Source organism: Notolepis coatsorum, assembly GCF_963971535.1.
Source record: "Notolepis coatsorum genome assembly, chromosome: 10".
NCBI lineage: Eukaryota > Metazoa > Chordata > Actinopteri > Aulopiformes > Paralepididae > Notolepis > Notolepis coatsorum.
The window spans coordinates 101,701,486-101,716,912 of NC_140174.1; the positions used below are offsets into that span (position 1 = coordinate 101,701,486).

Sequence of the window (15,427 nt, forward strand, 5' to 3'; positions counted from 1 at the left end):
CGCACAGAGACAAAAAAGGTATGCATCTTCTTGTCTAACTCCAGGGAAGATGTTAAATAAGCTAATTTCCAAAAAAAGTGGAGTTCCCCTTAAATAGTGGATCATACAAATACAAACACAATAGATGTTTTGGAACTTTTGATATGTATTGCCCCTCAACAGGCCACAACTGGGCAACATTAAATGATGCTTGTTAAGCACTATACCAAAAATAAATAACAAATATATACGGATTGATTGAACATTTAATTAACAGATTGCAGAATGGGTACAATACAGTACAGCTCAATACACACAATTGTTAAGGGGATGCAGACCAGAGAAAGACTTTTGTCTTGTTTACATCAGGGTCCCCCATTTTCAATTCATGACATTTATGACATACACAACATACAGATATAAGAATCTAATCTAATCATCTAAACTAATCTAATCATGATATTTAAGACATGCATGACATACAGATATATATATATCTCTGAGCACCAGACTGTGCTATTAAACCAGGAAGTGCATCACTATGTTGATAAGGCAGTAGAGCCACTACTGCAGTGCCCTGCGCTGCAACCCAACAAGAGTGAACAAAAAACGCTCATGGACCCGCGGTCTGTCGCTGACTGCTCGCTTGTGTTGTTCGTTGGATTCGTTTTGGATTATTTGGGCTCGCCAAACAAACTATCAAAACGTACACGGACCCACGGTCTCACGCTGCCTGAGTCGCTTGTGTTGTAGCTGTGTGTCAGACTCTGGATGTGTTAGAACACCCGCCCACCTCTACCTCTGATTGGCTTACCATGACATTTTACTCAACCTCAGCCAATCGTGCACTGCCCACTAACCAGGAAGAACATATTGCCTCTCGGCGCAGAGATCTGTCTGATGAAAGAAACAGGTTCAATCATAGTAACACGCCGCATTTTTTGGCAATAGCGGTAACAGCGTTATTAAGATTGGAAGAGTAATCCGTTAGATTACTTGTTACTGAAAAAACTAACGCCGTTAGTAACGCCGTTACTTATAACGCCGTTATTCCCATCACTGGTTACCTGGCTGATATCACTGGTCCATGCAGCCTTCTCCTGCCGTGACGGTGCCAGCAGCACCACAGTGAAGGAAGGAGAGTCCGACGGCTCCACTACCAGCTTAAAGTCCAGCTGACACACCTGGCCAGCACACTTAGCTACAGGGTAACACAAGAGAGGAGCTTATGTTACAGAACAACACAACAACACTTAGCTACAGGGTGGAGAGGAACTTATGTTACAGTACAACACAACAACACTTAGCTACAGGGTGGAGAGGATCTTATGTTACAGTACAACACAACAACACTTAGCTACAGGGTGGAGAGGATCTTATGTTACAGTACAACACAACAACACTTAGCTACAGGGTGGAGCGGATCTTATGTTACAGTACAACACAACAACACTTAGCTACAGGGTGGAGAGGATCTTATGTTACAGTACAACACAACAACACTTAGCTACAGGGTGGAGCGGATCTTATGTTACAGTACAACACAACAACACTTAGCTACAGGGTGGAGAGGATCTTATGTTACAGTACAACACAACAACACTTAGCTACAGGGTGGAGCGGATCTTATGTTACAGTACAACACAACAACACTTAGCTACAGGGTGGAGAGGAACTTATGTTACAGTACAACACAACAACACTTAGCTACAGGGTGTAGAGGAACTTATGTTACAGTACAACACAACAACACTTAGCTACAGGGTGGAGAGGATCTTATGTTACAGTACAACACAACAACACTTAGCTACAGGGTGGAGAGGATCTTATGTTACAGTACAACACAACAACACTTAGCTACAGGGTGGAGCGGATCTTATGTTACAGTACAACACAACAACACTTAGCTACAGGGTGGAGAGGATCTTATGTTACAGTACAACACAACAACACTTAGCTACAGGGTGGAGCGGATCTTATGTTACAGTACAACACAACAACACTTAGCTACAGGGTGGAGAGGATCTTATGTTACAGTACAACACAACAACACTTAGCTACAGGGTGGAGCGGATCTTATGTTACAGTACAACACAACAACACTTAGCTACAGGGTGGAGAGGAACTTATGTTACAGTACAACACAACAACACTTAGCTACAGGGTGGAGAGGATCTTATGTTACAGTACAACACAACAACACTTAGCTACAGGGTGGAGAGGAACTTATGTTACAGTACAACACAACAACACTTAGCTACAGGGTGGAGAGGATCTTATGTTACAGTACAACACAACAACACTTAGCTACAGGGTGGAGCGGATCTTATGTTATACAGAACAACACAACAACACTTAGCTACAGGGTGGAGAGGATCTTATGTTACAGTACAACACAACAACACTTAGCTACAGGGTGGAGAGGATCTTATGTTATACAGAACACAACAACACTTAGCTACAGGGTGGAGCGGATCTTATGTTACAGTACAACACAACAACACTTAGCTACAGGGTGGAGAGGATCTTATGTTACAGTACAACACAACAACACTTAGCTACAGGGTGGAGCGGATCTTATGTTATACAGAACAACACAACAACACTTAGCTACAGGGTGGAGCGGATCTTATGTTATACAGAACAACACAACAACACTTAGCTACAGGGTGGAGCGGATCTTATGTTATACAGAACAACACAACAACACTTAGCTACAGGGTGGAGCGGATCTTATGTTATACAGAACAACACAACAACACTTAGCTACAGGGTGGAGAGGATCTTATGTTACAGTACAACACAACAACACTTAGCTACAGGGTGGAGCGGATCTTATGTTACAGTACATTTAAATTGGGATAATAAGTAATACAGAGTAGAGAAGGGAAATAAGGGAAATAATATTCCACAGTATACAGAACAGCACTTCAATTAAAAGAAATACAGACACACGCGCACACACAAAACCAAAGGGTTAATTAAGAGCACTTGCTGTCTTTAGTCTGCACCCCTGAGGACCGATAGGGGTGTGCACGGTGCTTGTGGTGAGCGCTTACGCTACAGAGCGCATGTGCGTACAAGACTGTCTGTGCGTGTGTCTCTCTGAAGGCACGCCAATTTCCCTGTCCGTTAAACGGGTCCGGGGGGAGAGATTAATGGCCCGGTGATGTCACAGGACGGGAACATGACATTTAAGAGGTTGTGCTCTTTGATATTTTAAGTGAAGTATTTTCTGGATCCTCTGACACCTAATTAACCTGCGAGTGGAGAGCAAGGCTTAATGAGGCCATACGGGCTGTGCCATGTGTCTACCAGAGCGGACACACAGAGTGGCATTCATAGGGTGTAGAGGCGGGGGCGCACAAGATATACATACTCACACACTAGCACGCACGCACGCACACACACACACACACACACATTGGACTCACATTCCTCTTCGCTGGCGTCCGCTTCCTCTATGAGCGTGCAGTCGATCAGAGACAGAACTCCACCCTGCTGCGAGACCCAAAGAGGATAGGTTTTTTTGTTGTTGTTTTTTTCACTTGGCACAGTGAGTAAAAAAAAGAAAAAGAAAAAAAACAACAGCTAATCTTGTGTTTTGAAGTGAGTTCATATGAAAGTACTGAAGCGGGGGGCCGGCCCACCTTGAGCAGGTGCAGCTTTCCCCCGGAGCTGCGTGTGCAGATAAGGAAGTGCTTGGTGAAGAGGAAGCACTGCCTCTCTCCTTCCTTCTTCAGAGAGGGGAGCCCAGGCGGACCTTGCTCAGCTTCCCCCGCTCCACCGACGGCAGCTGGATCAGAGAGCCTGCGTAGGGAGGCAGGGAGGGGAGGCGGCCATTTACAATTCACAGTTTTTTTGTTTCATCCTTTTTCAAAGGGGCTTCCCACTCCTCAGTATTTTCTTTCCCTCCGTGACACAGTAGGAAGGCTGAGAGACTGGGTGAGACAGAGTAGGGGAGATACAGGACATAAAGGAATCTTGTAAGGTTCTTTATCGAGACAGTAGGAAGGCTGAGAGGGAGACAGAGTGGGTAGACACAGGAGAGAAGGTTCTTTATCGAGGCAGTAGGAAGGCTGAGAGGGAGACAGAGTAGGGGAGGACACAGGATAGAAGGTTCTTTATTGAGACAGTAGGAAGGCTGAGAGGGAGACAGAGTAGGGGAGACACAGGAGAGAAGGTTCTTTATTGAGACAGTAGGAAGGCTGAGAGGGAGACAGAGTAGGGGAGACACAGGATAGAAGGTTCTTTATTGAGACAGTAGGAAGGCTGAGAGGGAGACAGAGTAGGGGAGACACAGGAGAGAAGGTCTTTATGAGACAGTAGGAAGGCTGAGAGGGAGACAGAGTAGGGGAGACAGGAGAGAAGGTTCTTTATCGAGACAGTAGGAAGGCTGCGAGGGAGACACAGGAGAGAAGGTTCTTTATGGAGACAGTAGGAAGGCTGAGAGGGAGACACAGGAGAGAAGGTTCTTTATGGAAACAGTGGAAGGCTGAGAGGGAGACAAAGTAGGGAGACACAGGAGAGAAGGTTCTTTATGGAGACAGTAGGAAGGCTGAGAGGGAGACAGAGTAGGGAGACACAGGAGAGAAGGTTCTTTATCGAGACAGTAGGAAGGCTGAGAGGGAGAACAGAGTAGGGGAGACACAGGATAGAAGATTCTTTATTGAGACAGTAGGAAGGCTGAGAGGGGGAAACAGAGTAGGGTAGACACAGGAGAGAGGTTCTTTATCGAGGCAGTAGGAAGGCTGAGAGGGAGACAGAGTAGGGGAGACACAGGAGAGAAGGTTCTTTATCGAGACAGTAGGAAAGGCTGAGAGAGGAGACAGAGTAGGGAGACACAGAGAGAGATTCTTTATCGAGGCAGTAGGAAGGCTGAGAGGGAGACAGCGTAGGGAGACACAGGAGAGAAGGTTCTTTATCGAGGCAGTAGGAAGGCTGAGAGAGAGACAGAGTAGGGGAGACACGGAGAGAAGGTTCTTTATTGAGACAGTAGGAAGGCTGAGAGGGAGACAGAGTAGGGAGACAGGAGAGAAGGCTCTTTATCGAGGCAGTAGGAAGGCTGAGAGGGAGACAGAGTAGGGAGACAGGAGAGAAGGCTCTTTATTGAGACAGTAGGAAGGCTGAGAGGGAGACAGAGTAGGGGAGACACAGGAGAGAAGGTTCTGTATTGAGACAGTAGGAAGGCTGAGAGAGTGAGACAGTGTAAAAGATACTGAGAGCGGGCACTGATAGGCAGGCCCGGCCCAACACATAAGCACAATAAATGCCTGCTTAGGCCCCACCTATTATTTTCTGTAGGGTGCAAATGCTTCTTCCTATGCATTGTGTTTTAAAATGCAGCTATTATCATGTTGGCAGGTTCCTTTCATCTGTGGCTTTATTACCTGTGTTCTCTAAATTAATTTGCATTGTGGATATAGTCTTTTTATGTGAATTTATGCAAAGGAATTTATGCAAAGTTGCAAAGGAGAGTACGAGATAGAGAGAGAGAGAGAGAGAGAGAGAGAGAGAGAGAGAGAGAGAGAGAGAGAGAGAGAGAGAGAGAGAGAGAGAGAGTGAGAGAGAGAGAGAGAGAGAGAGAGAGAGAGAGAGAGAGAGAGAGAGAGAGAGAGAGAGAGAGAGAGAGAGAGAGAGAGGGTGAGAGAGAGGTAGGGAGAGAGAGAGAGAGAGAGAGAGAGAGAGAGAGAGAGAGAGAGAGAGAGAGAGAGAGAGAGAGTGGGTGAGAGAGAGGTAGGGAGAGAGAGAGAGAGAGAGAGAGAGAGAGAGAGAGGGGGAGAGAGAGGCTGATTAAGAGGTAAAGTGCCAGACAGCACAGCAATTCTTCTTAGGACCCCAATATATATATAATAATATATAATAATATATATAATAATAATAATAATAATAATATAGGACAGGAAGGCTACATGTGGTTCCAGAGATGGAGGCTTGAGATAGTTCAATTGACTCAGGCACAGACATATCTGGTCCGGACTCACCCTGTCTGACGAAGGTCTGGCTGGTGTCCAGCAGGATGTCACAGCCCTCTACGATCATCCTCTCGATGGCCAGGTTCTTACGGATGTTCTCTGTGTCACTCACCTCATCATGCATCACCCTGATCACACAGAGAATACCCATGATGCACTTCATATCGCTGCTGTCGTGACTTTCCTTGACTTGAAGGTTTACATTGTTTCCGTGTTGTGGGTTAAAGCAACAATGTGTCTTTTTTATTTGATTTAATATTTCTTTAATTGAGACCACCAGCGCTTCAACACGGCACTCACCGCTGCTCCAGAACTTGATAAAAAATGTTTACACATTCTCGCTTTAAGTTTCATGACCCCTATAGCAGGGCTATTCAACTAAATTGTTCAGGGGGCCACATTGTCAGAAACCCAAGGGGCCAGGGGCCGGACTGCCATGGCGCCTCCCCGTGCTATGAATATATGTACACTTGACACAACACGCAACCCACATTTTCACAACTTTTATTTAACTATATTGCAAAAAAAGTGCTTCATTTATGACTGTGCAACAACTGCAACATCTCCTCTTCAACATTTCAATATAAAAATAAAATAAAAAACAAACAAGTGCATGATGTGCATCTGAACATTCTAACATCAACACTTGAACAAAAACACATTTATAGTGCAGCTGAGCTTATGAACAAGTGCTTCATGTCTGTGCAACAACAGCAAATCACAGCATCTTATTAGCACTTATTGTCCACTCTTAACTCTCAAACATCATGGGGGGTGGGGGGCAGACAGGCCTAGCCTACATACACACATCTAATGAGAGAGATTGCACTTCTTTGACTGGGCAATGGCAGAGAAAGAGGGTTCATAGGAAGTGAGGGCTACCCGCAAACAGTGATGCAAATGCTCATTTGTCAAGGTGGCACGGTTGCTTGTTTTAATGGCATTCATGTGAGAGAAACTGGATTCACAGGTGTATGTTGAGCCAAACATTGTTAGCACAGATATTGCCAGCGTTTTTATTTTGGGGAATGTGTTGACATGAATACACTTTATCCAAAATGTTGTGGTGGATTCATTCTCAAGTGCCTGCTTCAGAGCAGGGCCCCGTTCCATGTACGTGGTTCAACTAAGTCGATCAACATGTCCATTATCCAGCTTCAGTTAACCCGATGTTCGAAGCCGGGATTTTCCTGTTTCACAAACCTGGATTCAGTCTCGTTAACTCAAGCCAGACTTGAGAGTCAGGCTAGATGCGCGCTCCCGTTTTAGGTGGAAAGCCAGCACGTATCGATGGCAGAGACCCTGATTCTCAACGGCATTGATTGATTAATTGATTTAAGACTTTATTGACAGATTGCAATAGGCTCAATCGCCTCGCCGACAAGTTAAATGCGTTATCTATAGGCTAATTCTAAGTCCCTCATTACCTCAATCAATCAGATTATATTTCTTTAAACTTGCCTGCTGGATTGAATAATCAAATGAGATCTTGCTAGCGAAAATAACTAGTTAACTGTTATACAGAATTACGAGACGGCTTTCTTGCCCATTGATTGATGTATAGTCAATCTTTTACTTATCTTCTCTGTGGTGTAACGGGTTCTTCTTTTGACTTTCACACGGACGACCGGGGTTCAAGGCCCTAGTCTTTTCCTTCTTTTTGCAATATAGGAATAATTCAATTTGGTGCACGTTGAGAGCTATATAAAGAATGACATCCTCAATGCATGTAGATTTATAATAATTTAACTTAAAACCAGGCTACTTTGGCGTATAATCATTAATATTATATTCAAAAAGATCATATTGGAAACACGGGGATTTGAACCCCGGTCGGTGAATTGGGAGGCTTGAGCACTACCGCTGGGCCACTGGGCCAGATGGGATAAATTCATTGTTTATACATTAATGAACGAGAGACCCGTGTTTAGAATATCCTTTGTTTTGAATGAAGTTTATCTCTTTATCCTCATTCATTAATGTGACGTCAACGGCTCATTCAATTTCTCAAATCCGTCAAACAGCGCATCTCATCAGACATCTTAATCCCAGTTACAATTAAAATAACCACATCATGTGTACATCGCACGAGCGAGCGCCACCGTCGCCACGGTATATATAACGTGCATTATTTAGGACAAAGTGAATTTAATATCAGCATTTTGGGTCTATTTTACATTTCAAAAGCCCCCTCTGGAAGAATGGAGCACAAAAACGTAATTCAGAATGGTATAATGCAGATCGTAGACTGTGGGAATAGTTTCAGGAAACGGGCTGTCACTTCTTTGCGGGGGCGTGGCGATAGTTCAGGCTAACTTGAACTTGAACTCTGCTTTCGACCAGGCTCAAACTTTTGGATATGTTGTCATGGTGATTTGGAAAACCCAGGTACATGAAATCGGAAAGTCAGGCTAACCCAGTTATCCAGCTAAAGTTATCCGGCTAACTCGGTTATCCCGGTACATGGAACGGGGCCCAGATGATGCTTGCATGTCAATTATTTCAAGTTGCAGGAGACCTTCATCAATGTGAAGTGATGCAAGGAACTCTTGTCCTTTTGTGGAAATAGCAGCTACATTGGCAAATGGGTTGCTCACAAAATGCATCAATTCTCTGGGCATGTCAAATTCATCAAATCGACTTGCAAAGTTTTCCCTCAATTTATCAATGAAATCTGTCATTAATTGAGTGACTTTTGGCTCAATTGTGCGTGTGAACATGAAAAGAAAAAAGTAAGCGGGCCGCCAGTTGAATAGCCCTGCCCTATAGACATGGTGTTTAATCCCAACAGCAGCAATAGATTGCTATGGATTATCTTTGATCACAAATCAATCAGCTCAAAATCAAACATGGTGTTAGGATAGTAGGAGGTAGCGGGACGCTCACCTGGACAACTCCTCTAGTTTGGACTTGGCAAACTCAAGGCTCTTGCGCTCCACATGCTCATGAGGGGTGTGTGCTAATAACTCGTGCAGTGTGATGATGTACCGAGGGATCTGAGAGCAGGAGAGAGAGACCAACGAGTAGATACATTCATTTCACACATTCACTTAAAAAAAAAAAACACTGAAAAAGTCTGCAGTAATAAAATACCAAATTGATTACGTTTTTCTTGATATATTTTTCTTGATATATTTCTCATACTGTATAGCAACACATAGCAGCCATAGTATCTTTCATTGACACACACACACACACACGTACACAACAATGGTTGCTATGTTACAGGCAGCCATATTGGAAGACTACACAAACATTCTGTCCAAGTCCTCTGTTCACAAGTGTGAGATTTGACACTTTGGGAGAGAGAGTCGTTTATATTCACTAATATTTTGACTCTTTCAGGCCACAATAATGTATGGATTCTTAAAATGGGCATAAGAATTACATGAACATTGTTTTGACATGTAGCTGAGATAGGGGAAGTCATGGTACTATGGACATGTGGAAAGAAGATATTCCCACTGATAAGGAATGGTGTGTGTATGTGTGTGTGCGTTAGGGCTGTCACATTATTTTCGATTTTTGAATTTAATTTCGGATGCTCGATATTGGCTTTTTTACCGATACCGATATACCGATATTGTCCGACTCTTAATTTCCGATACAGATACCAACCGATATCAACCGATACCGATATATGCAGGGTCCCCCCCCCCAAAAACTGAATAATTTCAGGTAATTAACATTACATATCTCTTGTCGTGTAATTAACACAACATTATGCATACTTTGACAATAAATAAAATAATAATTTGTTCTTACTTGCTTGCCTGGGTAAATAAAGGTTAAATAAATGTTTAAAAAAAAAGAATTATAATAATAATTAAAAAAAAACGATACAGATATTTTCCGATATCACATTTGTATGCCAATATCGGTAATAATATCGGACATCCCTAGCATTTACATAAAAACACGAGATTCAAACTTGAAGGGAGAAATTCAAATTTGAAAACATTTAATTAAAATAATAATAATAATAATAATAATAATAATAATAATAATAATAATAATAATAATAATAATAATAATAATAATAATAATAATAATAATAATAATAATAATAATAATAATAATAATAATAATAATAATAATAATAATAATATTATTATAAAAAAAACGGTCAGGGCATATAGGTGAGACTGTGCTGAAAATAATGATACCAAACATACCATGGTAAAAAAAAGTTGCCAAAACTTTGAAAATAGCTTTGACCAGTGGTCACCAACCTTTTTAAGCCCAATATCACTTTTTTTTTGTGGTGAAGGCAAGATCTACCTATTGAAGCGTTGAGAGAAAAAGACAGCCAAGATTGTACTTTAAACTAAATTACTTTTATTTGCCTGTATTCTAATTACATGCAATGCTTTGGTCCAACATTAAAACGTCAAAGTAGAACTGTAATATGTACTTTCTCAGTCAGTGCTAAGTGCAGTCATCTTATGCAGCATCACTTTTCACATCAAAACTAAAGTAGAACTGTAATGTGGACTCTCATATTATTAACATTGCCAAACATATTTACAATTAGCATTTTATAAAGTAGAACTGTAATATGTACTTTCTCAGTCAGTGCTAAGTGCAGTCATCTTATGCAGCATCACTTTTCACATCAAAACAAAAGTAGAACTGTAATGTGGACTCTCAGGGAAAGATCTAACATTTTTTATTATTATTTTTTTTTTCAGGGAAAGATCTACAGGGAAAGTCTCAAAGATCGACCAGTCGATCGCGATCGACGGGTTAGTGACCACTGGCTTAGACTTTCTTTAGGTTTATTTTTTTTATTTTTATATTTTTCTCGCTGAAATTCTAATTCTAACATGTCTACAATTCTGCAATGAATTTCGAATTCGATTTTTTGTTGTTAAAGTGACAGCCCTAGTGTGTGTGTGTGTGCGTGCGTGTGTGTGTGCGTGTGCTGTACCTGGAACATGGGATATGTGAGGAAGGTCTCTAGCATCCTGCCCTCACAGGCGGCGTTGGACTCGTACTGTTTGAGCAGCTTATCGAAGTCTCTGTTCTGCTTACAGTTGGCCAGGACCTGCAGGCTGTACTGGTGGTTACGCACAAACTCCTGGTAGATATTCAGCATCGGGAGCAGGATATCAAACAGGTCCGCTAGATACACACACGCACGCACACACGCACACACGCACACACACACACACACACACACACACACACACACACACACACACACACACACACACACACACACACACACACACACACACACACACACACACACACACATCATATTATGTGCACACTTTCCACTTTGCATATCTGCTTACCTGCTGTCCGCACTATTTTACATAAAAATCAACCATGACTGCTGCTATTGAACCTGGACTGCTACATACTGTACCAATGTGCAATACTGTTGTATCCACTCATTACTTTTACATTTTACGAGAGGAAGTTTGCTCGCTGTGGTCATTATCACGATGAAGATCCTGAATGCGAGCGCCCTCGGGAGTCATCTGATTCAAGGTATGCAGACTCCCAAGGGGCCCGGTGCCATTAGTTTACCAGCAAAGTGTCTTTCTAAATCTACACTATAGGGAGCCAAGTGTAGCCAAGCCCACCCACTGGCTGACAAGCAGCTAGTGTGATTTCCCTTTGACAAGCCGGATGTCACGTCTTACGACAACCAAACAAAAAGCAATAGATTGTGTTAAAAATCACTTGTTGCTACACTCTGTTACATAAGCGATGTTACATAAGCGATTCATATATATATATATATATATATATATATATATATATATATATATATATATATATATATATATATATATATATAATATATATAATATATATAAAAATTATATACAGAAATACATTTTCCCACAACGTTGCACCGCTGGGCCCCGTTCCCCGTACCTGGATAACTGAGTTAGCCGGATAACTTTAACTGGATAACTGAGTTAGCCGGACTTTCCGGTTCCCCGTACCTGGATTTTCCAAATCACCATGACAACAGATCCAAAAGTTTGAGCCTGGTCGAAAGCAGAGTTTAAGTTCAAGTTAGCCTGAACCATCGCCACGCCCCCGCAAAGAAGTGACAGCCCGTTTCCTGAAATTATTCCCACAGTCTACGATCTGCATTATACCATTCTGAATTACGTTTTTGTGCTCCATTCTTCCAGAGGGGGCTTTTGAAATGTAAAATAGACCCAAAATGCTGATACTAAATTCACTTTGTCCTAAATAATGCACGTTATATATACCGTGGCGCTCGCTTGTGCGATGTACACATTATGTGGTTATTTTAATTGTAACTGGGATTAAGATGTCTGATGAGATGCGCTGTTTGACGGATTTGAGAAATTGAATGAGCCGTTGACGTCACATTAATGAATGAGGATAAAGAGATAAAACTTCCTTCAAAACAAAGAATATTCTAAACACGGGTCTCTCGTTCATTAATGTATAAACAATGAATTTATCCCATCTGGAACAGTGGCTCAGCGGTAGTGCTCAATCCTGGCAACCCGGCGACCGGGGTTCGAATCCCCGTCTTTCCAATATAAATTTTTGGAATATAATATTAATGATTATACGCAAAGGTAGCATAGTTTTAAGTTAAAATATTATAAATCTACATGCATTGAGGATGTCATTCTTTATATAGCTCTCAACGTGCACCAAATTGAATTATTCCTATATTGCAAAAAGAAGGAGACGACTGGGTCTCGAACCGTCGTCTGCGTGAAAGTCAGAAGAACAACCCGTTAGACCACAGAGAAGATAAGTAAAAGATCGACCATACATCAATCAATGGGTAAGGGAGCCGTATCGTTATTCTGTATGACAGTTTTACTAATTATTTTCGCTAGCAAGATCTCATTTGATTATTCAATCCAGCAGGCAAGTTTAAAGAAATATAATCTGATTGATTGAGGTGATGAGGGACTTGAAATTAGCCTATAGATAACGCATTTAACTTGTCGGCGAGGCGATTGAGCCGTACTGCAATATGTTAATAAAGTTCTAAATCAATTAATCAATCAATGCCGCTAGAGAATCAGATTCTCTGCTATCGATACGTGCTGGCTTTTCAACTGAAGCGGCCGCGCGCATTTAGCCTGGGTCGCAAGTCTGGCTTGAGTTAACGAGACTGAATACACCTTCGAGGAACAGGAAAATCCCGGCTTCAAACATCGGGTTAACTGAAGCTGGATAATGACATCTTGATCGACTTAGTTGAACCAGGTACAAGAAATAGGGCCCTGGCCTCTTGTTTCTATAGTGTTGAATTATTTACTATGCTATTTAATTTTATAAACTCTTTTGACTTATACCTGTATGTCTAGAGCTTACTGCTGAGCTGACCTGTTCTCTCCTCCAACATATTTCATTGTACCACTGACCTTGTGTTAACATATATAACAAAAAATGAAACTTGAAACTAATGTGATGTGTTCCTTTGTTTATATGTCACAATGATAACCACATGCATTAAAAGACACTGTCAGTCAATCACCATACAACAATGTTACTAAATGTATAGCACCTTCTGATCCTTGCATAACTCTTGACACTCAACATGCAAAGTATTTGCATCAAAGTAAAAATAAAAAAATAAAAATCCCCAATACATAAATACGAGAAAAAACATGTTTATTATTTATCTTTTTCATCTATAGTATGGTTGTTTTACATTTGTTTTCACTGCTGCATAAGCATGGGGCAGTGGTTGAATTAGTAGATAGAAATGTTACAGAACGCTATGACCAAGTTTACAGGGATACAGTACTGTAATGTGTTCTCCAGGCCACAGTTGAGCGGTTCAGCTCAGGCTGCACTCGTCGACCTGCTTCAGTCATACTGAGGCCATGACTTGATTGATTGATTGATTGAAAACTTTATTAACAGATTGCAGAATGGGTATGAGAAGTGACATAGTGTATGAGAAGTGACATACTGTAGCGTATGAGAAGTGACATAGTGTATGAGAAGTGACATAACGTATGAGAAGTGACAGCGTATTCGAAGTGACATAGCGTATGAGAAGTGACAGCGTATGAGAACAGCCGCAAAAAAATTGATTGCCTCACGTTGGTTTCACCCAGATAGACTCTGTCCAAAGGTATGGTTTCTCACCTACCTTGACGTGATCTATTTGGAGATATCCACGGCCCGTGTTATAGGGGTTAGGGAATCTGATATCGTAATTTGGTTGGCTACAGTGGCAAAGTTGAGGGAACGCATATAAGTTTGGAAATGTTTGTTTTGATTCTTGTTTTTTTGCTGAGTGATGTATTGTGATGTATTGTGAGTGTGACTCATGTGACTCATGTTGAGGTCCTGGGCAGGGGGAGGGGGGGGGAGAGAACGAGCGAGTGTCCATGTTAGGATGATCACTGTACAGTTGTATCAGTTGTTGTCTTGTCATGTGGTGTTGAGTTACTCTCTTGGGAAGTCTTTTTATGTATTGTTGTTGTTGTATTGTGATATGTTTTGTTACATGTTGGAAAAAAGAAAAGAAAAAGAAAAGAAAAATATTTGATAAAAAAAAAAGTGACATAGTGTATGAGAAGTGACAGTGTATGAGAAGTGACAGAGTATGAGAAGTGACATAGTGTATGAGAAGTGACAGAGTATGAGAAGTGACATAGAGTATGAGAAGTGACAGAGTATGAGAAGTGACATAGTGTATGAGAAGTGACATAGTGTATGAGAAGTGACATAAAGTATGAGAAGTGACATAGTGTATGAGAAGTGACATAGTGTATGAGAAGTGAGAGTATGAGAAGTGACAGTGTATGAGAAGTGACATAGTGTATGAGAAGTGACATAGTGTATGAGAAGTGACATATCGTATGAAAAGTGACATAGTGTATGAGAAGTGACATAGCATATGAGAAGTGACATAGTGTATGAGAAGTGACATAGTGTATGAGAAGTGACATAGAGTATGAGAAGTGACAGAGTATGAGAAGTGACATAGTGTATGATAAGTGACAGAGTATGAGAAGTGACATAGTGTATGAGAAGTGACTGAGTATGAGAAGTGACAGAGTATGAGAAGTGACATAGTGTATGAGAAGTGACATAGTGTATGAGAAGTGACATAAAGTATGAGAAGTGACATAGTGTATGAGAAGTGACATAGTGTATGAGAAGTGAGAGTATGAGAAGTGACAGTGTATGAGAAGTGACATAGTGTATGAGAAGTGACATAGTGTATGAGAAGTGACATATCGTATGAAAAGTGACATAGTGTATGAGAAGTGACATAGCATATGAGAAGTGACATAGTGTATGAGAAGTGACATAGTGTATGAGAAGTGACATAGAGTATGAGAAGTGACAGAGTATGAGAAGTGACATAGTGTATGATAAGTGACAGAGTATGAGAAGTGACATAGTGTATGAGAAGTTACTGAGTATGAGAAGTGACATAGTGTATGAGAAGTGACAGAGTGTATGAGAAGTGACAGAGTATGAGAAGTGACATA

At 41.4% G+C, this 15,427-nt stretch overlaps 1 protein-coding gene across 1 annotated transcript in view; it reads right to left on the minus strand.

Moving 5' to 3' along the window:
• Positions 1 to 15,427, minus strand: part of LOC311235659 (ras-specific guanine nucleotide-releasing factor 2-like) — a gene marked incomplete at its 5' end in the record, with an annotated part of 229,087 nt that overhangs the window by 118,993 nt on the left and 94,667 nt on the right. The window contains 7 exon segments of the mRNA XM_084323123.1: positions 1,047 to 1,180; positions 3,414 to 3,480; positions 3,630 to 3,727; positions 3,730 to 3,789; positions 5,964 to 6,082; positions 8,841 to 8,950; positions 10,885 to 11,078. Coding sequence (XP_084179249.1) covers positions 1,047 to 1,180; positions 3,414 to 3,480; positions 3,630 to 3,727; positions 3,730 to 3,789; positions 5,964 to 6,082; positions 8,841 to 8,950; positions 10,885 to 11,078 — 782 coding nt within the window.